The sequence below is a fragment of the Podarcis gaigeae genome, assembly GCF_964106915.1.
Source record: "Podarcis gaigeae genome assembly, chromosome: 8".
NCBI classification, from domain to species: domain Eukaryota; kingdom Metazoa; phylum Chordata; class Lepidosauria; order Squamata; family Lacertidae; genus Podarcis; species Podarcis gaigeae.
Genome location: NC_139684.1, coordinates 68,804,377 through 68,831,746, shown reverse-complemented (window position 1 = coordinate 68,831,746; position 27,370 = coordinate 68,804,377). Strand labels below are relative to the sequence as shown.

The window sequence follows — 27,370 nt, the reverse complement described above, 5'->3', positions numbered from 1 at the left end:
TTTCCCTACCACCTTGGCCAGCTTACAGCATATATAAAAACATAATAAAACATCAAGCATTTAAAACTTCCCAAAAGAGGGCTGCCTTCAAATGTCTTCTGAAAGTTGTATAGCTCTTTATCTCCTTGACATTCCACAGGGAGGGCGTTCCACAGGGAGGGTGCCATTTTTGTGAACCGCCCACGAAGAAGGATGTAGTAGCCTGTGTTTTGATGGAGTCTTTGGGAAGGGTATGCCATGAAAATCCACAAGGATCCCTTGCTGGGAATCGTGGGGCTGACATTCTTTTTGCACTGCATGCTGCATGTACTGCATGCATTCTCTGCTGATTGGGACATAGAAAAACCATGGTTTTGCACAACAGCTGATTTGCAAGTGTCTTGTTTGGGGGGGGCGTGTCAAAGAAGAGCTGCAGCTGGGAGGTTAGAACTTTGACTTCTGCAGGAATGTTAGTTCCCAGAGTTCCCTGAGAAGTGGGATTTCTTGTTAAACCACTCTGGAGTCTCCAAACACCTTTCAACACTTTTGGCAAACTACACTCCCCAGGATTTTTGGGGGGAAGCCACAAGTGTCAGAGGGCCTTCTCAGTATTGGCGCCCGCCCTGTGGAACGCCCTCCCATCAGATGTCAAGGAAATAAACAACTCTCTGACTTTTCGAAGACATCTGAAGGCAGCCCTGCTTAGGGAAGTTTTTAATGTTTGATGTTTTATTGTGCTTTTAATTTTCTGTTGGGAGCTGCCCAGAGTGGCTGGGGAAACCCAGCCAGATGGGCAGGGAATGAATGAATGAATGAATGAATGAATGAATGAATATTATTATTATGGCACTTCCAAACTACAAACAGTGCAACCTCACTCAGTACAGATCAAATTACCTTGTCTTTGATTAAAGGGAGTACCCTATGCTCCTCTGAGAGGAAGGTGGGCGGATATAAATTAAACGAGTAAACGAGTAAATAAAATTTTTTGGTGTCTTCCTGCGATTGCTGTCCTGCAGCAACCCCAGTAATTCTTGCAGATTCTCTTGCATGGTTAGCTAGCAAGCCACAGCCCTTAATATTGCTGTTACCTTAACACCACCACCAATAGGCTTCCTTTCACGAAGAGAAGATTGAACCTTTGATCTTTTAAATTTAGTAATATCCCTTGTAATATCTGAAAGCATTCCCAGTTACAATAAAAATGCTTGATTTCTAGAACACGAAAACTTTCTGCTTATTTTTATCTCGTGTTTCTCTATAAGAAAGTGTTACTGGAGCCATGTAGAAATTCTGGTTAGATTGCATCTTTCTGATAACCCAAAATGTGCTCAACTCAATTGTGCGTTCATTTAATAGTGTGGATTCATTTTCCAATATCTTAATTCACTTGATCACATTTCTCTATTAAAAAAGCATAGGCCCCACATCCAGGGATGGGAGAGAAATTTGCTTCAGTTCTTAATTAGAGGCAATCTAGCAAATGAACCAAATATTTGCGCTTACTTGAATTTTGCGACACCGTTCTCCAGGCAAAAAATGTATTAAAAAATGGATATTATAAGTTATAAAGTTTGCATATAAATGCATGTGTTAACTTTGGAGAACTTGCTTTGCAAAAAGTGAGCATCTTTTGCAAAATTGTATGCAAAAAATGTGTATATTAGAAGAAATTTGAACTAAAATGCTGAAGAATTTTCATGAGGACTTTAAGGACTATCCATTAGCTGTCCTTTAAAAGTCACACTTCTCTGAAGTTTACAGTGCAGTTCTCCAGCCATGTAATGTGTTCCAAAATGTATATAGTAGGGTAAAGTGTTCATACAAAGGAATACAAACGTGCTTACTGGGAGAAGTTCAGACTAAAACATTAATTATATTTCATGACGACTTCATTTTTTAAAAGTGATGTGCAAATGTTCCAGTCAGACTGCTTAAATTTACAGAAGTGGCAGTTTTACAAGTGCTGCATAATGATCCTTCCACACTTGCAAGAAGTTGATCCTTTAGAGTGGCACCACCAACACTTTGAAACAACTTGCCCATCAGTATTGGGCTAGCGTCTTCACACCATTGTTTTTGACCCTTTTTTCTTCCAGCAAACCTACCCAGGTGTGCTAATTTTTATATGTGATTTTAGCAAGTATCAGTGTTATGAGGTTACTGGTTTTGTTTGATGTTTTAAAATGTTTCTCATATAGTGTGTGTGTGTGTGTGTGTGTGTGTGTTTGTGTGTGTGTGTGTTTTTAGGTATTTTTCATGAATATATTAGACCGTCTACGCAGGTGGCGCTGTGGGTTAAAGCCTCAGCGCCTAGGACTTGCCGATTGAAAGGTCGGCGGTTCGAATCCCTGCGGCGGGGTGCGCTCCCGCTGCTCGGTCCCAGCGCCTGCCAACCTAGCAGTTCGAAAGCACCTCCGGGTGCAAGTAGATAAATAGGGACCGCTTACCAGCAGGAAGGTAAACGGCGTTTCCGTGTGCGGCTCTGGCTCGCCAGATGCAGCTTTGTCACGCTGGCCACGTGACCCGGAAGTGTCTCCGGACAGCGCCGGCCCCTGGCCTCTTAAGTGAGATGGGCGCACAACCCCAGAGTCTGTCAAGACTGGCCCGTACGGGCAGGGGTACCTTTACCTTTACCTTTACTGTAAACAGCTTAGAGGTCTTGTTCTAGTAAGCATTATTTTTATACACACACACACAGAGAGAGAGAGAGAGAGAGAGAGAGAGAGTTGTGCCTTGGTTGACAAACGACTTATGAGTCAAGTGTTTTGGCTCCTGAACACCGCAAATCCGGAAGTGAGTGTTCCACTTTTCAAATGTTCTTTGGAACCCAAATGTCTGGCACAGCTTCTGTGAATTCTGATTGGCTGCATGAGCTTCCTGCAGCCAATTGGAAGCCACACCTTGGTTTCTGAACATTTTAGAAGTCTAACAGACTTCCGGAATGGATTCTGTTCTGCTTCCAAGGTGTGTGTGTGTGTGTATCAGCAAGAAGGGAGAGATGCAAAACCGAGAGGAAGCCTATATTGACAGAGTCACCCATCAGTAGTTCCAGTAACACAATAACTTCTTCTATGATAGCTGATACCATACCCCCAACCAGGTCCCCCCTCCGCCCCCAGCTTACACATCAAAGGAAGTTCAGCATTTTGTGGTCATTCAGCATGCTCAATGTTCATTCGGCTGCTCTCTCTCTTTTTTCTTTTCTTTTTTTGAGGGGGGGGGGCAGAAGAGGAACCTCTGAGCGTGCTCTCATTTCTGAGCAGCTCCATTCTGACTGCATAGCTAATATCAGCACCTCACTTCGCTAATAGCAGGAGTTATTGTTGATCATAACTCTCACCTTAGGGGAGCAATAAATCAATGGGAACCGTTGCTGTGCAAATGTATCAATGACAACTCTGTTAAAAGTTCTGTTCCACCAGATTAAAGGCCTTTCGGGCATGCAAAAGTAATGCAAAAAGTAGATAGCTGAATTATCTTCGGCTTGGTTGTATTAGCATCTCTTATCCCATCAGAGGGCGTTTTTTTCTTTTCTTTTTTAAATAAATAAATAACAAACCAGCAATCTTTTATTGGGATGGATTTTTCTGATGCACAAGGTTACATGTAAAATTTGTATTATAATCTGCATCATTTCGTACAGATAATTATCATCCCAGTCTTTTCACTTTAGGTATAGTATTTAATTTCTCTCTCTCTCTCTCTCTCTCTCTCTCTCTCTCTCTCTCTCTCTCTTTCTCTTTGACATCCCCGTAATTTATCTGCCTTATTTCCAAGAATAGCTGTTTTGCAAAGTTCTGCTCTACTGCATGCACATTAAGATCATCTCATTTCTACCTTACCAGCTGCAACTGTCTATACTATTTCTCAGAGCAATTTAAATTAATGATCTCTTTTTCCTTCAAACAATGATAATTTATTCCAGTCTTCCTTGCTCTCACTATCTCCCCCACCCCATCTGTAGTCAAAGCAATCTTGTATCTGATCCTTCACATAGGGTTGGCATGCCAATTGTGGGACTAGTCATGCATTCTCAGCAGACTGGTCATTTGACCGCCTACTCCTGGTGTGGGGAACTTCAGGTCCAGGAGCCAAATGTGGCCTTGCAGACCTCAGGACTCTATACACAAGCCATGCCCCTTGCTGGATCTGCTTTATACCCCAAATATTTTTGCCTGGCTAGAATGTGTCCTTGAACTCCAACCATGTTTCTTGCTTGTCTGAATGGAGGATTGGAGAGGACTGTGTGAGTATGCATAGAACCTGGTCAGTGTTAGAAACTCAGATATATACCATATTTTTCGCTCCATAAGACACACTTTTTTCTTCCTAAAAAGTAAGGGGAAATGTCTGTGCGTCTTATGGGGTGAATGCATGGTCCCTGGTACTGAATTGCCCAGGGGCGAAAAGCAGATCATGCTTTTTTTTTTTTTTTTTTTGAAAGAAGGAAGTGGGTGTTGAAACAAAACCGCTGATCGTTTGCTGATCGGGGAGAGAGATAAGGGATGCTAGAGATAAAGGAGGCTGCCTGGGAGGGGGGAGGTAAAGACAGCAAACTTGCAAGGAGGGGGGGACAAGAAGACTAAAGCAATAAGGAGAGAAATTAGAAGAAAAGGAGGCGCAAGAAACTGCTCCAGCTAAGGAAAAGACACTAAGGCAAACAAGAGGGAAGGGAGTGTTGAAAGGAAATAGCTGATCGGTGGGAGCGGAAGAGAGATAAGGGATGCTAGCAGAGGCTGCCTGGGAGGAGGGAGGTAAAAGCCCATGGATCCTCAGGATTTTTACATTGGGCCACCCCAAATTCACCATCAGATCACACAGCATGTCCATGGCTACAGCCTGCACCAAAAAAATCACGCATCCACTGTTTCCTGAGGCTGCAGTGGTGCAAAAACGTGGTTACAAAGCACGGATCCACATGCATTCTCAGGATTTTTGCATTGGATCACCCCAAACTCACCATCAGATCACATGTCTGTGGCCACAGCACGAACAAAAATCATACATCCACTGTTTCGTTCAGAATATTTTTGTTCTTGTTTTCCTCCTTTAAAAACTAGGTGCGTCTTATGGTCAGGTGCATCTTATGGAGCAAAAATACGGTAATCTAATCGCCAAATGGCACCTTAAACCTAGGCTGCAGTCACCACAATGGAATGTCTAGGAGCTGTTCCTGCCCCCCATTGGATTTGTTGTGGCTGTTGTTCATTCCATTTCTATACCACTGTATATTTTAAAGAACAAATCTCAAAGCACATTAAAACATCAGATAAAACAACCCAGAATAAAACTAATGCAAGCTTCAAGGAAAATATTTCAGATCCTTCCCAAAGGGACATTTTGCTTTCCCCATTCGCCATCCTGGTGTCCAGAGATCTCCATGTTGTTGCAATTGGACCAGCACAAGTTACAAAACGTGCCTGGCCCCTGGCTAATTTTGTACACTGAACCCCCATTGTTCAGCCCGGACACTGAGGTCCAGTGCCGAGGGCCTTCTGGTGGTTCTCTCACTGTGAAAAGCGAAGTTACAGGGAACCATGCAGGGAGCCTTCTCGGTGGTGGTGCCCACCCTGTGGAACACCCTCCCACCAGATGTCAAAGAAATAAACAACTATTTGACTTTTAGAAGACATCTGAAGGCCATCCAGTTTAGGGACGCTTTTAATATTTGATGAATTGTTGTTTTTTAATATTTTGCTGGAAGCCAACCAGAGTGGCTGGTGAAACCCAGCCAGATGGGTGGGGTAATAATAATAATAATAATAATAATAATAATAATAATAATAATAATACAAACGCCGGCTCCCTTGGCCTATAGAGAGAGATGAGTGTGCAATCCCAGAGACCTCCATGACTGGAACTAACAGTCAGGGGTACCTTTACCTTTACCCATTCAACAGGCTGTGGCTTCAATAAGCAACTCCCAAGCAGGCAGAAATTCACAATTTTTTAATTTTTTCCTTATAGGATAGAGATGCAGCGTATTATTTCTCCACCCACTTTTGCCTCTGGCCCCACCCTCAACTGAGAAGGTTGCTCAGAAGAGAATGTTGCCCTTGAGCTGAAAAAGGTTTTCCACCTCTGGCCTGCTGTGCCACATGAAACCAAGAGAGCCCCTGTGTATGGGGCAGCTTATATTTTTAATGTCATTGTCATATCATCTGTTAGCAAGGGGAAGAGCAAGGGCTGCCTGCCTTCTAGTCCTGTAGCCATCAGGGACAAACCCAGAAACAGTTTATTATTCATTTATTACATTTTATGTCCCACCCTCCACAAAGTGGCATACATGGTTCTTCCCCACCCCCAGTATTTTATCTTATAAGCAACCCTATGAAGCATCAAACCTGGGAGGCCAAGGTTCAAATCCCCACTCGGCCCCAAAGTTTAGCCTTGGGCCGGCCAGTGTTTCTCAGTCTAACTTACATCACATGGTTGTTGGGTGATGAGTGATCAGTGGCGTAGCGTGGGGGGTGCAGGGGGGGCCGGCCACACCGGGCGCAACATCTGGGGGTATGGGTTAGGGGGCGCAAATCCACGGGTTAGGGGTTGCAAATTACTTGCCTTGCCCCGGGTGCTGACAACCCATGCTACGCCACTGTGAGTGATTGATGCATGTATACTTCCTTGAGCTCCTTGGGAGGAAATAAATGCAATAAATAAACAAAACATTTGACTGGTCAACTGAGCAAATCTCTCTCTCTCTCTCTCCCTCTCTCTCTCTTAACCCATTAACCTCTGACAGGCATTTAGTAAATATCTGCATCACTGAAATATGAACATCCTGGATTAAATTTACATCAAGGAAAGAGCCACTCTCATCCACTCTCACTTATAATTTCAGCGAACCTTCCCTCCGGAACAGCATCTGGAGTGTTTTGTGAGCCAGGATTGTAAATTAGACTCGTAGGCTGGAATCCAAAGAGCTACTTCTGGGCTCCCCTAAAAGGATTTGGACATGCCCAGTGGGATTTAAAACTTGATGTCTTTAAGCAGCAAATACCCATAATGGGTGAAGAAATGGCTTTTGATGTTCCTCTTTGCAGGGTTGGCCCACCCACCCTGAGGCAAGTTGAGGTAACTGCCTCAGGCGGCAGGATCCACTGGGGCAACAGACCCCAATGTCAGTCTCTCCCTTCCCCCTGGTTCCTGGTGTAGATCTTCCCTCACCTTTTCTTCCCTGTGAGTGGGATGCCATTTTCAGATCTATCTTGGATCTAAAATGTCTTGGGCCGGCCCTGCCTCTTTGTTTCAAAGAAGCAGTGGTGTTAGGCAGTGGTTTCTCTCAGGCCTACATGGATATGCTGAGGACTGAACATAGGATCCTCTGCATGTAGAGCAGTGGCTTGCCACTCAGTAATAGTCCTTCTGAAAGTCCTGATGTCAGGTGTAAGGCAGGTGGGCGTGACTTGCCTGAAACAACCTCTCGGGCCAAATGGTGAGGACCAAATGTCGCCTGAGAGCTGGAGTTTACCCACCCTTCCTGTACTAGATTTGATGGCGCTTTTATATATGACATTGTTTCATATATGTTTTACTGTATTGTGAAATCTGAGGAACCAATTCGTAGGAACCAATTCATAAATTAGTACAGTCATACCTTGGTTCTCGAACAGAATGCATTTTGGGAGTCCGCTCGACTCCTGGAACCATTTCAAAACCAAAGCACGGCTTCCGATTGGCTGCAGGAAGACACACTTGTTTACTTTGGCCTTTGAAAATTGATCCTGGTTTCCTCCCTGTATTGTGTTGTATGGATTGTTGACTTTGGAATTATGGATGGGGTGGGAAATTTTTACTGCTTTACTTGTGTCCTTTATATGATGTAACTCACCCTTGGATCTTGGACTGGAGGGCAAGTAAGAAGTACCACTACTGTTAACAAATGCTATGAATGCTGTGAGAAGCCATTTACGCCAATGATTGAGTCCTTCCTGGACAGCAAGAACTCTGTGCCTGATAAAAGAAAATCAGTGCATGGAGGCATTCAGGGTCTTGTGAGCAATTGCCAAAATTGAAGGGCAAACGAAAACCAGAGGAGGCCCAGACAGGTGGATTTTCTGTGGGAATCCACTGCATGGAGCTCAGGGGGGGTGGGGGAGAAGCATTGAGAGTGAAATTTCTCCAGCAGATTTCTCTCCCTACCCCCATCACTCATCTTAATAACCTCACCTGAACAGCAACAAACACACCAGAAGCTTACCAGTGTGTGTGTGTTTATCCAGAGAAGGGCAAATATTGTCCACATTTAACAGCTTTCCCTTCTCTCTCTCTCTCTCTCTCTCTCTCTCTCTCTCTCTCTCTCCACAACCAGCTTCTAAAACAAGCTTAGATAGTTGTGAGCTGAGATAAACACATCCCTTTAGCCAGCACTTGCCTCCAGCATTGTCCAATGAGCCGTGCAAAAGCTGATCTTCAGTGTGACGGGCCAAACAGCAAAGCTTTTCATCTTCCCAAGGCTTGTGAGGTGGGAATGCATGTCACGGGGCTCTGCTTACTCAGAGATGCTCCGATGGGTCCTAATGGTATCGGTGTCTCCAGATGTGTCAGTATTTTGTGGGAGGGTTTCAAGTTTATACTAGGCAACTTAGATTTATGCAGTTAAGGTGGATCAAAGTGCTTCTCTCTTTTTTTTAAAAAAAGTCCACTTTAAAATCAGACAGACTTTCTGCAGTTAGGAAAGTGACAGGGGAATGCTTTTAAACAGGTGGGATAACTAATGGGGAAATGTAGAAACACCCTGCAGGCAAATAAGAATGAATGCTCATTGTTGTATAACCTCCCCGCTAACAAATTAGAACAAATGCTCACTAAAGAACATCTGTAGCTCTGTGACAGAGCATCTGCTTTGCGTGCTGAAGGTCCCAAGTTCAATCCCAGGCATCTCCAGGTGGCGCTGGGAGAGAACATTGTCTGAAATCCTGTAGAGCCACTGCCAATTGGTGTAGACCATAAGTCTTCAATCAGTTGGTTGGGACACACAAGCGGGTAGCAAAGCTACAGCAGGTGGGTTGCAGCACAGTTTTTGCTGCCATCTTGGATTCCAGCTGAAGCTGATTAGACCAAAGGAGAAGAACTACACGTGATGTCTGGGTTAAGACGTGTTCTGGTGAACCACTAATTTTATCGTTTTGCTTGAGTGCTGCAATATGTTAGGAGAAAGGCATGGGCCTTTTTAAGAATAAAATGCTTCTTTCTGGCCAACCACATGCCCCACATTCCTGTATCGATGCCTCACTAAAGGCATAGCTCCATATGTAACAAGGGCACTCTGTTCACTTTCTAGACTGTTTCTATGACTTTAAAGACTTCTTCCAGAATGCAAAACCACTGGTTTCCAGTAGCTTTTCACCCTGTCTGCTAAGTGTAAAACCGCTTTTTGTTTAGTAGTAACGCCTAAGGTACACTGCTCTGTGAATTGCCGTTTTAGGATTAACAGTGTGCCTTATTAGCATTATTACCGTACTTTTCAGTGTACAGTGGTAACTCGGGTTACATACGCTTCAGGTTACAGACTCCGCTAACCCAGAAATAATACCTCAGGTTAAGAACTTTGCTTCAGGATGAGAACAGAAATCGTGCTCCGGCAGCGCAGAAGCAGTGGGAGGCCCCATTAGCTAAAGTGGTGCTTCAGGTTAAGAACAGACCTCCAGAACGAATTAAGTTCTTAAGCCGAGGTACCACTGTATAAGACGAGGCTTTTTTCATTTAAAATTATGTTAAAAATTGGGGGTCGTCTTATGCATGGATAGTGCATGGGGGGGGGGGGGGATTGGTTGCTGTCGTGAGCCGGAGATTGTCAGTGGCTGTTGGGCATATTATCGGGGTTGATGTTGATTGGCTGTCACTGCGGCAATTGGGTGGGCGATTGGCGTCTTCTGTCGGCAAGGGGCCATACGATACAATCTGCCCTTAAAGAAGCTGAACAGCTCTGTGCCCCACCCCCCAAAAGCTTGAACCTTTGATCTTTTACTCTGGGTAATCTCCCACCATTTTCTAAATTTGGAGTCCCTAAAAATAGTCTTATACATGGGGGGGGGGCGTCTTATACACAGAAAAATACGGTAAGTATAAACTGAAATGAAAAATGTGAAAAGGGAGTCCCACTTTGTAGATTGTGAGTGAGAGGTGCATCTTGAGAATGGACCAGTTGGAGACCACTGGCATAGAAAAAACTAAGCTGCATGCATGAATGGTCCGATTCAATGCCGGGCATCTTCCTATGTTCTTAAGGACAGATATGGGCAGACCTCACCAAAGTTTTGTGGAAGAAAAAAAGGCTGAATACACACACACACACACACACACACACACACACACACACCATCTTACTTCAGAGGGAAGGAGGGAGGACTGGATCAGTAAGAACCTCCCTGTGCAAATACAAACCGAATATCTTTCTGCAGGCTGTAGCAGCTAATTATATTTAATTCAAAGAGGCAAACAAAAGGCAGCAGAGAGGGCACGGATCCTCTGCAGAGGCGGCTGGGGCAGGGGGAGCCGGGAGCCCTTTGATCATTATACTTGGAGTGTGTAGGCTGCAGCCCACTTCTCCGAGCACACAAAGGGCTTTTGTCTGCACGTCGATGTCAAGTGTGTGTGTGTGTACACATGCTTGCTGGTACCACGGGTCTCTATCGTCAGGCGCAGTGAAGGGGTGGTGACAGTGGACAACTTCCCAAGCAGGAATTCCCTCCAATCACACCCCCCGGGCTTTATTTTTTCCACAGAATGTGCCCCCCGCCAATACACACACATTTCATTTATTTCCACAACAGTTAATTGATGTTTTCCAAAAAAACACCCCCTTCTTTAATGGTTTTTATTGTATGGTTTTATGTTCCTACTAGTGGAAAAAGAAACCTGCTCTGACAAATCTTTATGACATGGTCGTATACAAATATCTTTACAAATAAATCGATAGGAACAAGGTGGGTATAGGATTGAGGCTTACGACTGCAGTCACACCATTCATTTAAAGTACTACCATCCTTTCCGTGTATAAGACAAGGTTTTCTTTATTTAGAAATAAGGTAAAAAATTGGGGGTCATCTTATACACGGGATAGTCCATAGCGGACACGTGTGATTGGCTGCTGCCATGAGCCAGAGATTGTCAGTGGCTATTGGGCGTGTTATTGGCAGCTGCGTCAAGGGCTGGTGTTGACTGGCTGTTGCTGCGGTAATTTGGCGGGTGATTGGCTGCTTCTGCCGACGAGTGGCCAGATGATAAGCGGCTATTGCAATGCATGCTAGTGGCAGTGCAGGTCATGTGGGTGAGCGAATTTCTGCATTCCCCCCTAAAAGTCCAGTACTTTAAACAGTCATGCCTTCCTCCAAAGAATTCTGGGAGCTGTAGTTTGTTACGGGTGCTGAGAGCTGTTAGGAGACCTCTATTCCCCTCACAGAACTACAGTTCCCAGAGTTCCCTGTGAAGAGGGATTGATTGCTAATGCACTCTTGAGAGTTGTGGCGCTGTGAAGCGGTGAGGGGTTGCCCAATAACTCTCTTAAACTACAGCTCCCAGAATTCTTTGGTGTAAATCGTGAGTGTTTAAAGTCGTATCATAGTGCTTTAAATATATAGTATGGAGGTGGCCTTAGAAGAGGAGCACATTTTCTCTCACACAGCATAGAATACCTCTTCTGATGTGGTGCCTGTTACCAGTAGTAGTAGTAGTTGTTTTTAAATATATATTATAGGTTGTAATATTTAAAGGACGTGGTTAAAAAAAAAATCCTCACCTTCATTGACAAGATTAATTGGAGCATAAATTTTAATTACCTTAATCAAGTAATTGGTTTTTAACTTCACCATAGCCAACTGTTTTGGGAAGTGCTATGGGATTGCTGAGGCGAGAGTGGGAGGTTTGCCAACCCAACATAGGCTGTAGCGCAGCACAAAATGGCTGCCGTGTGTGTGTGTGTGACATACCACAAAATGGCTACCACATGGCAGAACCACAAAATGATGTGGGCTTGCTTTAGGGGCACGTGTTCAATGTGGGAGAGGCTGAACCAGTGCAGATGGGAGCTAAGAAGAACATTCAGTCTCTTGTGCACCATGGATTTCTGAGGGAATATCGAAAGAAACTGTTTGCTTGCACCATAGGTGCTGGTAGGCACACTGATGCTATGTTGGCAGCCCTTGCACAACTCCCATTGGCCATGCTGGCTGGGGCTGATAGGAGTTTTAATCCAACACTGGAGAGCCACAGGTGCCCTGTCCCTGAGCAAAGGGTCACAGGTAGCAGGGCTCAGAAAGTCCTTGGAGATCTACTTGCCCATCGTGAATAGATAAAAATGGACCTCAGTGTATAGCATAGCTTCATATGTTCAACTTGAGGCCTCAAGGTGAAAGAGGGGAGCATCCTTGATGCTTGCTTGTCTAGGATCCGTTGCATTAATGCATGAGCACATTAGTATTCATGCATGAATAAACGCCACCTGCAAGTTAAGGGAAGCTTAATTGTCAGCGGCTTAAGTGCAGTTACTAAAGAAAGTGATAATCAGGAAATATAGACATCTTAATTTAAATCAAGCAATCCATTTGCGTCTTCTGGGAGGGTCTTTCCAGCATAAGGCAAGTGTGACTTCCACTCATGACCATTTAGTACAATATTATAAATGCTGACTGGCCGCAAGCTCCATACCCTCCCAACATTTCTCACATGAAAACAAGGACGACCTATTCCATAATAACAATAATAACAATAGTAATAATTTATTTATACCCCACCTATCTGACTGGATTGCCCCAGCCACTCTAGGTGGCTTCTGGCTCAGGAGTCGCAGAAGTTCACCAGGGTTTTCCCAGTCTTACCTAGAGATGCCAGGTATTGAACCGGGGACCTTCTGAATGCAAAACAGGAGCTTCACCTCTCCTCTCTTGCCTGATGCGGTCAAGAGCCAGGGGAGAAGCAGAGCGCTCGTGCTTGCTTAAAGCCTAGTTTATATTAAAAGATCGTTTAATGCCATGTACGAACCAGCTGTATGACACCCCGTTGCAAAAATGATAGTGCAAATAAAAACAATTAACTGGCAATCACCCTGCGGAAACAGAGGGACTATTATCAGTAGTCAGCATAGATTTATTAAGAAGAAATCATGCCAGACAAACCTAATTTCCTGCTTTGAGAAAACTGGTTTGCAGCATGTGTAAAAGCGTGGACTCTCCCTTTGCTTGGGTGACAATGAAGACTCCAGCCTTTTAATTGTGTCATAATAACAGCAATATCCAAAGTATTTTTGCATCAGCATCATATACCGTATTTTTTGCTCTATAAGACGCACCAGACCACAGGACGCACCTAGTTTTTGGATGAGGAAAACAAGAAAAAAAATATTCTGAATCTCAGAAGCCAGAACATCAAGAGGGATCACTGCGCAGTGAAAGCAGCAATCCCTCTTGCTGTACTGGCTTCTGGGATAGCTGTGCAGCCTGCATTCACTCCATAAGACGCAAACACATTTCCACTTACTTCTTAGGAGGGAAAAAGTGAGTCTTATAGAGTCTTATTTAGCTACGGCATTGACTAACAGGGACTCAAAAGAGTGGTGAAGGGTAAGCATGTTTTGCCTGATCTCTTATTTTCTTCAGGGTGTCACAGAGAGGTTTGGCCAAAAGCAGAATTCTGGTCAGTTTCACCCCCTCAATACTTGCTGGAGGTTCCTGAACATCACCTCCTCTATAAAGGCTGACAAACGGAAGCCTATATCAGCCAAATTAGAACATCGAACTGTTACTCTTTGTTTATTTCCAAGTGCTCAGTTAAAACAGTTCCCAGCGTGGGTCACAATGTATTAAAAATAAGCTAAGTGGCATCTGAATATTGTGATGTACATTCAGAGTTTCACAGAATGCACAACAGTGGCATCTAGCGTACTGAATGGAGTGATCATATGCAGATGTAATAAATGTGTTTACAAAACATTAGTGAAAAGTGGTAAAGCTGAGAGAGTTCACGTCAGTGTGAAAGTAGAATTACTAAACTGGTTTGCTCGTTCCTAGCAGCAACCCCAGATTGTGAAGTTGGATAAACTCAAAGAAGCCAAACCAAGACAATTAATGAATATCCGTCCCAGCCTCCTGTCATAAGATCTGACGATTTTTGTTTTGGGCTCAGCTTTCATCATCTTACCAACCTGTAGACCTCCAGATGGCCTGGACCAGCCTTTCTCAACCTGTGGGTCCCCAGATGTTGTTGAACTACAACTCCCATCACCCCTAGCTAGCAAGACCAGAGCTCAGGGATGATGGGTGTTGTAGTCCAACAACATTTAGGGACCCACAGGTTGAGGCCCTGGACTATGATTCCCATCAGCCCCCACCAGCACGTCCAATGGTCAGGGGTGATAGCAGTTGTAGTCCAAAACATCTGGAGGGCACCAGGTTGGGGAAGGCTGCTTTAGAACTGGAACCAAGACTGCAACACTGATGTTTCAGGAGGAAAGCAATGTATCAGCACAGGAATGGTAACACACTTCAAATCATATCATTTTGCTCAACAGCCTCATGTATACACTGAACAGGACTGGGTAAGCCTGGGCTTGCATATCACCATGTTCCAGCTCTTATTAGTGAACTTCCTTCCTGTTAGATTGCTGGGGCTCCGGCGAGGCAGTTTGAGGGTTAATTCCACCCCTGTTGAGCAGAGTTTTTGGAGGCTGAGACTGCACATGGCATCTCTTTGGTGGCTCCAGAAGGTTTGTTGCTTTGGAAATGTCAGTTCCAGTGCAGTTTAATTAAATGAAATCCCCCACCGAGCCCAAGGCATATGGCAAATGAAATAGCACAGCTCAAGGATAATAGTCCATTGGGGTGCAATTAATCTCAAGGTTGCTCTGGTGCTGAGCAGTAGCAATAGCATGGACATGGAATAACAAATGGACTTGGAGTTTTAGACAAAGTGGTTGGTTGACTGTATTGCAGCATCAAGGGCTTTGACTGGCAGAAGCTTAGGGTTTCAGACAGACATCTTTTTCAGCTATCCCTGGGCATGCCAGGAACTGGGCCTTGTACAGTTTAGCATGCAAAACATGAGGAGCTGCTCTTCCATCAAAGGCCTATGTATGCCTGTTATGCAAAGGCAGGCTTATGACTTGAGAATCACACAGGTTAGGTAAACTGTAGAGCAGTACCAGGGAGTCAACATGCTGTTGGGCTGCAACTCCCATAATTCCTAATCATTGGCCATGTTGGCTGGGCTGCTGGGAGTTGAAGTCCAGCAACATCTGGAGGGCAAACACTAGGTTCCTTAACCCTATAGTAGAGATGTCCGCATCTTCTTTCTCCACTGCTCATCTGTAATAGCATTGTTCTCGGAGTACTCTCATAAATACAAGAACAGAGTCCTGCAATTTGAGGGTTCCCTTCATCTGACAGGAGGCCTTTTTCAATTAGGAGAAGGGAATCTTTGTGTCCAACCCATAATGTAGAAAGTCACTGGATCACAATTTTTTTCCCAGTGGGCTCCATTCATGTATGTTGCTTCCAGTCTTCAAACACTGAGAACTGGTGTGATGGGAAATCTAATTATGGAAATGGATTGGCAAAGCATCCCAGCAGTGAACAACTGTTTTAAAAGTCCCTTGGTTTCTGTTTCTGTAGTTTACAACTCTACCCCGTTCCCACTGCCAATACTGTACTATGTTATCTCAGGACTCTGCTAATTATTGTTTATATGGCCATTTTGTACTGCCGTAAGCAGAAACTGAAGCTGGTTTGTTGCAGTAATGGCTTTGATCTAGCAGAACACTTATGTGTACACACACACACACACACACACACACACACACACACCTCTTAACTTCAGAGCTTATTGCATTCTTTCAATCTGTGGCTTGAGCTGAGCTTCTGCCTGCCCGGGCAACGCATTAGACAGGTGTAGAAGCCACTGTATCGCACACTCACTCAGATCTGTCTAGACCTTCTATCTTCATACTGGTACCAATGACTTACACCAAGCAGAACTGCTAAGCTTCTTCTCTCTGGAGCATTTAGCAATCAGCTGTCAACTTGCAGGGACCTGAAATGCCTTCAAAGCGCAGAAACTAGCTAACTGCTAGTTTATGAAATTGTGAATTACGAAGTTGTAAGCTCCGGGTCTATTTCAACATCCTTAAACAATGAGAGGCAGAATTCAGGCCTTGCAGGTTTTGCTCCCCCCACCCTAGAATTTCAAGTTCTATCAACCAAAGCCAGCTGCACAATAGTTGCTTGAGGGATGAGAGAGAAAGAAAGAAGGATGAGAGAATTGCGTCTATGAGAGCTCATGTTCAACACAGGAGTTAGTTTTCAGTCCCATAACCAAGCTTATAGTTCTCTTTTACAGAAATCCACTCCTGTTTTTCCCCTCCATGTTTTTTCCAGCAGGTTAATTTAGGAAAGAGGGTGGAAGCTTTTTATCATTGGTGCTGTTTATCATTGGTGTTGTTTAACAACAAGCTCTTGACTATGTACAGAGGTGCACCGCAAGACGAACGCCTCGCAAGACGGAAAACCCGCTAGATGAAAGAGTTTTCCGTTTTGGAGGCGCTTCGCAAAACAAATTTCTTTATGAGCTTGCTTCGCAAGACGAAAATGTCTTGCGAGTTCCTGCGGGTTTCCCCCCCTTTTCCTAAGCCGCTAAGCCACTTATCAGCTGATCCGCTGATAAGCTGCTTAACAGCTGATCGCTAAAAGCCGCTAAACCGCTAATAGCGCTAATCCGCTAAGCTGTCAATGGGCTTGCTTCGCAAGACGAAAAAACCGCTATACGAAGAGCCTCACGGAACGGATTAATTTCGTCTTGCGAGGCACCACTGTACTGCAAACTACACAGAGCTGTACCAGGAAATTCCGATCCACTTTCTACTCGCTCCTGTCCTAAAAGCTGTATTAAGCTTGTCCCAGTGTGTGGTCTAAAGGACAATGACACAGCCACCTTGCTGAAGCTAAGCAGGTCTGGTCAACACCTCATTGGGAACCCCACAGACATCCACTATGGGGAAAAGGCAAGATATAAATGTAAACATTGATAGACTAAGGTCACAGTCATATCATTTAAAGCACTATGATGCCACATTTAAAAAATCATGACTTCCCCTAAAGAATTCTGGAAGCTGCAGTTTGTTCAGAGTGTAGAGGGTTGGGAGGCTCCTATTCGCTCCCCAGAGTTACAATTCCCAGGGCGGTTTAGCAATCAATCCCTGTTTCCAGGGAACTCTGGGAATTGTAGCTCTGTGAAGGGAATATGGGTCTCCTAACAGTTTTTAGCACCCTTAACAAACTACAGTTCCCAGGATTCTTTGGGGGAAGCTGCAACTGCTCAAAGTGGTATCAGAGTGCTTTAAAATGCATGGAGTGATTATGGCTCAACTGAGCAATGATTCTTCCAAAGACAAACAATGTAACCAAGTAGATCAGATTCGTTTATTTGTATCTAGTTATCAGACCATCGGTAAATGAAAGTTTGTAACAGGATGATGGTGACACAAGGCGACATCTGTGGATCATCAACAGTGAGTCCTAATGCAAGCCCACTGGTAGAAAGCTGTGTATCAAAGGAAGTCTGCAGTCAGGAACTGCTAGAATCTGTGGACAGCTGAAATGTTTGACGAACCTTTGAACTGCAGGAGACAGCTTCTCAGTGAAGTGCCGTCAGGTCATGGACCTACCATACCTCCTGGGTCCTTCTTGACAGGAAGGAGCATTAAGAGGGCTTCCTGTTTTAATTTAGCCTCACTTGAGCAACAATACCTTCCTGATTTCTGGTGTGTTCCAGTGTCCTTGGTTCTGACTTAATGGCTCCACACCAATGGTTAGCCAACTTGGGTGGTTGACAGGTCCAATCTACTGCCCTCTCGGCCAGGGTCATGGATGCTTTTCAGTAGTGGGTAACAGTGCCATTTTTTAAGTTCAGCTCCCTTCCTTGGAGACTGGCCGCCATCTTAAGTTACTCAGCATGTAATGCCCCGGCCCACAGAACTTTGAAATGTATTGATTTTATAGTTCCAGTGTCCAGGTAGGACTATACCTGACCTGGTTGGGAAGCGGACAGAACAAACACCATGGCGAGGGCCTCCTGAAGTCTAGTGCTGGCCTTGTCTGGCATGCACCTTGACCTTGCCTTGCTGTTTTCCCCTTTGGTGCTGACTTAGCTCTTCATTCCTGACTCTGGGCTCAGCCCTGACACAGGCAGTCGATATGAAATCTGGAAGGCAGATAGCAGATACATTGCTCTCTAGTGGCAGCCTAGACTTTAGAAAGGATAAGTGACCTGGCTGCTGTTATCAGACAAACGTAGCGCTTGGCCATATCCAGCAATGGTGCAAAGGACTTCTGTGGGCTCTTATCCTATCTACTCCAGGATGCCCCCCCCCCACTACACCATCAAAATCATGTCTGGAGTGTTTGGGGACTCTCTGGAGCAGTTTTGGGGGTTGCACAGGGAGGAGAGGAAATGGAAGTCCCGTTGTGCCAGCAGAACCAAGTTGGCACTGCAGTGGATGCAACCCTTAATTTTCTGTATATTACTAGTTCTTCTGATACTTTTTAAAATTATTGCTCATAAATAGAAAGGGGATCCTTGGGTCCCTGTCATCGGTTCATCACAGCCCACTGCGTTAAGCCACTTTGACAACCAGAATCTTCCATGTACCCTCCCTCCCTCCGCTCTAACCCAACCGTCCTCTGGAGAGCAGCTTGACAAGTGGCCATAAATCACTGGTGCAGGCGGCTTCACCTTCCAGATTAGGCTAATTAGGTTCTTAATGGCCCTATTGAACACAGACCTCCACGCCAGATGCCCCCACCCTCTCCACCGCCATTCGGAGCTTTTGGAATAAAACTCTTTAATGTAATTTTCAACTTGCTTTTCCTTGTATGATGGGAGCAGATACAACCCACAGACCTGCAATGGTCCTCAGCTTAGGAAATAGACAGTTTTGTCTCTGCCATCATAAAATAGTATAGAGTTGGTGCATTGACTAGATCACAGGGTTGTTGTTTTTTTTAATAAAATATATTATTGTACCTAGGGTTGCCATGTCAAGAGACCTGAGATTTCAGGACCCAAACCTGAGACCTGGGGTGGCCTCTGGTGACTTGTTTTGCCTGAAGCATCTCTTCCCTGGTGGACCTCAAAAACATCTTGCTTGTGTTGGAGGCCTTGCTCGTGGTTGTCCCACCTTCTCAAGTGAAGCAGGTGGCAACCTTTCAGTCCTGGCACCTTGTCTTTGAAAACCCTCCTTTTTTGTCCATCTGTCAGGCTTCTTTTCTGTTGCTGAGTCCCATCTTTTCTCCTTGTAGCTCAAGGTGGCCTTACATATTTCTCCCCCTCCACCTTTTATCCTCACAACAATCCTGTGAGGTGGGTTAGGCTGAGGGACATTGACTGGTCCCAGGCCATCCAGTGAGCTACCAGGCTGAATTAGGGATTCTGGCTTTTAAATGGGGTTTGGTGTGTGATACTGAACTAGACGCGGGTAGCGTTGTGGGTTAAACCACAGAGCCTAGGGCTTGCCGATCAGAAGGTCTGCGGTTCGAATCCCCATGAAGGGGTGAGCTCCCGTTGCTCGGTCCCTGCTCCGGTCAACCTAGCAGTTTGAAAGCATGTCAAAGTGCAAGTAGATAAATAGGCACCGCTCCGGTGGGAAGGTAAACGGTGTTTTCGTGCACTGCTCTGGTTCGCCAGAAGCAGCTTAGTCATGCTGGCCACATGACCCGGAAGCTGTACACCGGCTCCCTTGGCCAATAAAGCGAGATGAGCACCACAACCCCAGAGTCGGCCACGACTGGACCTAATGGTCAGGGGTCCCTTTACATTTACTGAACTAGAATTGAGTTTTTGTTCTTGATTTGCTTGCTCATTTTATGTTGATGGTTTTATCATATTGTTAGCTGGCTTGGAAATCCATTCAATTAAGAAGCAGGGTAGGTTGTAGAGGCGATGCAATGTGATAAATTTTGGGTTTTGACGTATTCATCTTTTATGGATAATAAAGGTCAGCCCTCTAGTTCTTGCTTTGTAATGTTCTTCCTCTGTAATGAAGGACTAGAGAATTGGACTTCACTTATTTATCTAAGTACATCACAATAAAAGGATCAGCAATAAAAACAATAGCATAATTTCATGTATAAAGATGATATCATATACAACTAAAAGCAATTTCATAAGTGAAAACAATTCCATAAGTGAAAACACTTCCAGAAGTAAAAAATAATAATTTCAAATCCGGTGCAGATGCAACCTGTTCTATCTTATTCAGTAAGACAAATAATTTGTGAAAATGTTCAGTGGAGCAAGTTAACTAAATAAATATTGAACCTGTGCTATCATCTGCTTTGAGCTAACTTGCCATGCCGTCTTTGAAAGAAGTGAGTACAGTGGTACCTCGGGTTAAGAACTTAATTCATTCCGGAGGTCCATTCTTAACCTGAAACTGTTCTGAGGTATCACTTTAGCTAATGGGGCCTCCCACTGCCATTGCACTGCCACCATGCAATTTCTGTTCGCATCCTGAAGCAAAGTTCTTAACCCAAGGTACTATTTCTGGGTTAGCGGAGTCTGTAACCTGAAGCATCTGTAACCCAAGGTACCACTGTACAGTGGTACCTCGGGTTTACATATGCTTCAGGTTACAGACTCCACTAACCCAGAAATGGTACCTCGGGTTAAGAACTTTGCTTCAGAATGAGAACAGAAATCGTGCTCCGGTGGCGCGGCAGCAGCAGGAAGCCCCATTAGCTAAAGTGGTGCTTCACGTTAAGAACAGTTTCAGGTTAAGAACGGACCTCCGGAATGAATTAAGTACTTAACCCGAGGTACCACTGTATTATGTTGCGTGACATTTGGTCCTGACCACACCCCTTCAGTACACATCCTAGCTGCATCACACTGTTGACTCACGTTAAGCCTATGGTCTACTAAGACCCCGAGATTCTTCTCACATGTACTACTGGCAAGACAGGTGTCCATCATCTTATATTTTTGCAGCTGCATCTTCCTGCCTAAGTGCAGAACCTTACATTTGTCATGACTGAAATTCATTTGGCCATATCCCCTGTTGCTTTCTGAAGCCGTTTGCTAAGGTGGGGGGGGGGGGTTCCACAAGAGATACAAAGCATTAGCTCCCTGTTTCCTTCCCTTCCTCCCCATGTAATTGGAGTGCTCCCCTCATCTTTTGATCTTGCTTACCCTTTTATATCTCATCTGTGCTCACACCTCCCTTCATACCGTGATTATTCCTAATGAATCCTCTTGCGCTGTGATGTATTTGCTCGACACTGGCCAATGAATCACTCCAACATCTCTGTCTGTAACTAATAGTCTGTGGGATTTCTCATTAATTATGTGCCTGTAACTTTGCTACTTTTTTTGGTGTGTGTATGTGGTAGGGGCATGTTCTGAGAGATGCCGCAGAATGAGTAAGTCTCTGCTCTGTCCTCACCCTTCCCCTCTCCCTCTCTTACAGATCGCAGCTCTGGAGAGGCAAATATTTGACTTTCTGGGTTACCAGTGGGTGCCCATCTTGGCTAATTTTTTACACATCATGGCTGTCATCCTGGGCGTCTTTGGTACCATTCAGTACAGATCTAAATACCTCATACTGGTAAGTACAATGGATAGCCAGGAATAGCCATTTTGGTGCTCCTCCCCCAGATGTTGTTTGGACTTCCAACAGCCCCAGCAACAAGGATGGGGAATATGTGGCGCTCTAGGTGTTACATACATTTTATGAAATAAATATATAATCTCCTACTGTAAAAAAAAGCAACAATCTCAGAGTGGTTTGGACTCCAGTTCCCACCAGACCAGAAAGTGGAGGAATCAAAAGTTGGGGTTGCAGTTTTCACTATTCAAGCTGAAGTACTGTATTTTTCGCTCTATAAGATGCACCAGACCATAAGACGCACCTATTTTTTGGAGGAGGAAAACAAGAAAAAAAATATTCTGAATCCCAGAAGCCAGAACAGCAAGAGGGATCGCTGTGCAGCGAAAACAGCGATCCCTCTTGCTGTTCTGGCTTCTGGGATAGCTGTGCAGCCTGCATTCACTCCATAAGACACACACACATTTCCCCTTACTTTTTAGGAGGGAAAAAGTGTGCCTTATACAGTGAAAAATACGGTAAATCCTTGCAGATTTGTCCTTAGGGGGTGCTGTCTCCCCATGATCTATGCTGAGGACAGCCATACAAATGTGTTTCTCCTCGCCAGAGAAAGTCTCACCGAGTTCTGGTTCCAAGTACCAATGGATCCTTTGGGAAGGAATAGGGTAAATATTTAAGCTTGCCAATAGCCGCTTCATGAGAAACATAATCTGTGTGGGGATTTGAAGTGGAGAAAGGTCATTGGATCTTACGACACAAGGCTGGGGCAGATGTTCATTAACGGATGAAGTCTGGCTTGCTTGAGCATATTCAGGTTCACAATCTTCAGTTGCTACAACCCTGTGAGGTAGGCTAGGGTGAGAGGCAGTGAATGTCCGAGGATCACCCACTGAGCTTCGTAGCTGAGTGGGGATTAGAACCCCAGTCTCCCAGGACTCAGTTCAACACTCTAACCCATGGGTAGGCAACCTAAGGCCTGGGGGCCAGATCCGGCCAATCGCCTTCTAAATCTGGCCCATGGACAGTCTGGGAATCAGCATGTTTTTACATGAGTAGAATGTGTCCTTTTATTTAAAATGCATCTCTGGGTTATTTGTGGGGCATAGGAATTTGTTCATTTCACCCCCCCCCCAAAAAAATATATAGTCTGGCCCCCCACAAGGTCTGAGGGATAGTGGACTGACCCCTTGCTGAAAAAGTTTGCTGACCCCTGCTATAACCCATGGGGAGGCAACCTAAGGCCCGGGGGCCAGATCCGGCCCAATCGCCTTCTAAATCCAGCCTGCAAATGGTTTGGGAATCAGCGTGTTTTTACATGAGTAGAATGTGTCCTTTTATTTAAAATGCATCTCTGGGTTATTTGTGGGGCATAGGAATTCGTTCTCCCCCCCCAAAAAAAAATAGTCCGGCCCCCCACAAGGTCTGAGGGACAGTGGACCAGCCCCCTGCTGAAAAAGTTTGCTGACCCCTGCTCTAACCACTACACCATGGTGGCTCCCCCTGAAAAAACACACATAAAAACCCCAGACTGATGGAGAGCCAGAACATGTCGTTAGAGCAGCTCACCCCACAGTATATTGTTAACTGTCGCTCTGCCCCTTTCTCTCCAGTATGCAGTGTGGCTCGTGCTTTGGGTTGGATGGAATGCATTCATCATCTGCTTTTACCTGGAAGTAGGACACCTTTCACAGGTAATTACCTCTGTAATCATACCGAGTGCACGCCCTTCTCGAACCACTGATCCGCCTGACAACCCAAGGCTTTTCCATCCATCATTTTTGCGCTGCGATTGCTCAGTCAAATAGAGATGGGAGTTCAGGAGGTGGCTTGCATGTCAGGAAGGTGCCACAGCCATTTGGCGGAAATTCATTCCTCCTCTCGCTGGTGCTGATGTTGCCGAGCAGAATTGACTCGTCTGGCCGGCGGGGAAATCCGAAACGTTGCCGTGCAGTATAAATCGAGGGGTTTGGCAGTTTCTTTCTTATATTTTCGGAACGTGTGCACCTTCCTCCCCAAGGAGCAAGACTTTCTTTTAGTGGGATACAAACCTGCTGTAAGGAATGAATGGTTAAATCCCCAGTCTAAAATACTCATGCTGTTCTTATTTTTAAAAAATAATTTTTACTGGTTTTTACATTTTTATCACAATCATATCATAATAAGTAACTACAAATTAAATTCCCCACTTTCCCCCTCTCCCCCCAAGACTTCCCTCAACTTCCCCTTCTGGCTTTTCCTCCCCCATATAAACTTGTCCTGCTTGCAATACTGTGCTTCAATATTATATTCTTAAATATTGTTATATTCTTCTCATTTTAACTTCATCTTTAGTGTTTAGTCAAAACTTACTAGGGAGTCCATTTCTTTACATTGGTTCCGTAAATACAACATAAATGGTTCCCAGTCTTTTTAAAAATATCTATTGTCCTTGTCTGCTCATGCTGTTCTACTAGGAAGGCAGAAAGGGACTGAACGGCTGACTTCCCACTTTTGTTTAGCAAATTACTCCGTGTCTAGGGGAAAGCTGAGAAGGTTTGCAAGGGAATGAGAATGCTAGTGGGTGGAAGGGAGGAAAAATCTGGCAGGACCTTAGTGCTGTGGATCAATACCTGTTTATTCAACTAATTCAACTAAGTTTTCTTCAGAGTAGAAGCAAGTAAATTATTAAATTAATGGACCTAACATAGTCATGCTTATTCATTTAAATGGGTCTACTCTGAGTAAAACTTAGTTTAATACCATGCATTAATTTTAGGGTCCAGTCCAAACCCCCAGTGTGTCACACTGGAAGTTGGGTGTGGATGGGACAGAGATATTTTCTGTATTATTACATTTGCATCCCACCTTTCCTCCCAGGAGCTCAAGATGGTATACACCAGGCACAGGCAAACTCGGCCCTCCAGATGTTTTGGCACTACAACTCCCATCATCCCTAGCTAACAGGACCAGTGGTCAGGGATGATGGGAGTTGTAGTCCCAAAACATCTGGAGGGCCGAGTTTGCCTATGCCTGGTGTCCTCCTCCTCATTGTATCCTCACAACAGCCCTGCAAGGTAGTTTAGGCTGAGAGTGAGTGACTGGCCCAAGGTTACCCCATGAGCTTCCTGGCTGAGTGGGGATTTGAACCATGGTCTCCCAGGTCCTAATCCAATACTAATCACTACACCACACTGTTCCTCGTAAGACATACTGTCCATTTAGCCACTCCAGAGTCACATAATAAGAGGATGTAAGATGGTTTCCTGATCAATCTTTAAAAACCCTTCTGAGTATCTTCCTTGAGGGGATCAATGCATTTGTTACTGAGCAGATGGCAAAATATCTAAATGTTGTTGTGCGTTTTAGATCTTTAGCAGAATCACACAGTCAGTTGCATCTGCCCTACTTAATGCTGGCATAAGGACAGTGGCATAGCGTGGGTTGTCAGCACCCGGGGCAAGGCAAGTAATTTACGCCCCCTAACCCGTGGATTTGCACCCCCTAACCTGTGGATTTGCGCCCCCTAACCCTAACCCCCAGATGTTGCACCCGGTGCGCCCGGGCCCCCCTGCACCCCCCACGCTACGCCACTGCATAAGGAAGTCATTTTCAACAGGGTTGATGTTTTGTGGAGTGGCAGACATTACTCCTCAGTGCTTGTAAACAGGTTAAAGTGCTACACAGAAAGGCATTTGGCCAGAATGGCAACTTAAACTGTTGGAATATGCGCAGCTTGCGGATCTAACCTATAGAATAAGAGAACAAGAAGAGCATTCATTTAAAGAAGATTGGAAAATGTTTATTGAATATATGGGGGGGTGTAACTGTGTACACTTGAAAACGTTGGCAGCTTTAAGATAAATTCAGTAGTGTAAATAAGTTTTGATGGAAGTAACAATGGAATACTGATTGGTTTAGTTTATATAAAACATGCAGGGATTTATGCTATGCAAAATGAATCATGAAAAGAGAAGAAGGGAAGTCATTGATAGACTAAGGTTGTCCAAATGAATATTCTAAATTGTAAAACAGAAAATTTGATAAAAATTATATATATAAAGGGGGGGAGGCAATTGGCCCCCAGTCAACAAAGGAGCATAGGAATCTACCTTAAACCAAGTGAGTACATTGGTCAATCTAGCTCAGAATTGCCTGCATCAACCAGCAGATAATATCCAGGCTACATTTCCAATCCCACCTGGAGATGCTGGGGACTGAACCTGATGCTGTGCCGCTAAGGTACACCCAGAAGCAGTTCTCTTTGTGGTGGGGGACAGAAACACTATACTATCTTCTCAGAAGGTGGGCAGCTGTTGCTTACAAGGAGGAAGAGGTGGCAGAGAGGCTGTGTGGTGCAAAAGCGCCAGCAGGATTGGAGTGGTGGCTGGTTGCAACTGATGGGAGTTGTCGTTCCAAACTTCTGGAAGGCACCAAGTTGGGGAAGGCAGACTTAAGGTCTTAAAAATGTGTGTCTGTATATAGTTCTGGTTGCCTCGCCTCAAAAGGATGTTGTAGAGTTGGAAAAGGTTCAGAAAAGAGGAGGGAGAGGCTCGCCTATGAAGAAAGGCTGCAATGTTGGGGACTTTTTAGTTTAGACTGGCAGGGATGCCCAAACTTTTTTCAAAGAGGGCCAGATTTGATGAAGTGAACATGCATGAGGGCCGATCAAAGTTGTCGAGCTTTTTTTTACAATTTTACCCCAAAGTTGTTGAGCATTTTTTAGGATTTTACCCCAGGACATATACTGCCATTGGGGCCGGATTAAATCAACCAGCAGACTGGATTAGGCCCCCAAAACAGGCTTTGGACATGCCTTTGAAAAGGTGACACAACAGAAGCTAATAAAATTTGGCATGGTGCAGAGAGAGAAAACTTCTCCCTCTTTCAGAAGACCAGAACTTGTGGACATCCAATGAAGCTGAATGTCAGAAGTTTCAGGACAGATAAAAGAAAATACTTCTTCATGCAATGCATAGTTAAACTATGGAACTCCCTGCCACAGGAGGCAGTGATGGCCACCAACTTGAATGGCTTTAAAAGAAGATAGGACAAATTCATGGAGGAGAGGGCTATTGATGGCTACTAGCCATGATGGCTGAGCTCTGCCTCAAGAGCTGGAGGCAACAGTGACCCAATGCACTTGGGAGGCTACACTGGAACACTTTTGATTATCATGTGGCAGCAGCATCTTACTCCTGAGAGTCCCTGGACCCCTCCAGACCAGTGTATTCTGCACCACGCCATGACATAATAATATTGCATTAGCAATTGATTTATACTGGACCATCCAGACATTCATCAGTTGTGCTGTGGTGCTTCCCCAGTGTTACTGCATTGCTGCCATCTGCAGGGGGCACTTTTTGTGCTAGAGTGCAAGAAAAGTGGGGCAACTCACCACCGCCCCTGAAACAAATGTGAAATAAAATGTTGCAGGGCTTCAACAGGATGCTACACGCACTGATTTCAATTCAAGCAGGGTGTCTGCCTCCAAACCTTTGCAGGCACCAACAGTTTAGAAAGCAGGACCACATAGAACTAGCCTGGTGCGATCATGAGCACAAATAATCATGAATGCACCTCTGGATTGTGGGGTGTGTTTGGCTTGTGTCATATGCTCTTTAGAAGGACTGTAGCTTTTAGGACAATCACCTTTGTGAAGAGATTTCAAACATGCATGGAGCATGTCCTGGAGCTGTATCAGTGATGAAAGCAGCTCTTGAAAGTGAAACGAAAGCCCTTTGTCGAATCGTCTTCTTTTTTCTATTCTGTTTTGCCGAACAGGCCAGACATATTGATTAGACCCAGCCATTCCTGGAAGCA

At 44.8% G+C, this 27,370-nt stretch overlaps 1 protein-coding gene and 1 long non-coding RNA gene across 4 annotated transcripts in view; one reads left to right on the top strand and one right to left on the bottom strand.

The window, feature by feature from the left end:
- LOC310850012 overlaps nucleotides 1–9,637 on the bottom strand; it is an 88,189-nt gene extending 78,552 nt beyond the window's left edge. The window contains exon 1 of the long non-coding RNA XR_014567198.1: nucleotides 9,446–9,637. This is a non-coding gene — a long non-coding RNA (uncharacterized lncRNA). The remainder of the gene's footprint in view (nucleotides 1–9,445) is intronic.
- The window catches only part of NKAIN1 (sodium/potassium transporting ATPase interacting 1), a gene marked incomplete at its 3' end in the record, with an annotated part of 56,146 nt that overhangs the window by 17,859 nt on the left and 10,917 nt on the right, over nucleotides 1–27,370 (top strand). For all 3 annotated transcript variants that reach the window (XR_014567139.1, XM_083750998.1, XM_083750999.1), the window contains exons 2-3: nucleotides 21,434–21,571; nucleotides 23,182–23,262. Coding sequence is in view for 2 of the 3 variants with exons in the window: in XM_083750998.1 (XP_083607124.1) it covers nucleotides 21,434–21,571; nucleotides 23,182–23,262 (219 nt within the window). The remainder of the gene's footprint in view (nucleotides 1–21,433; nucleotides 21,572–23,181; nucleotides 23,263–27,370) is intronic.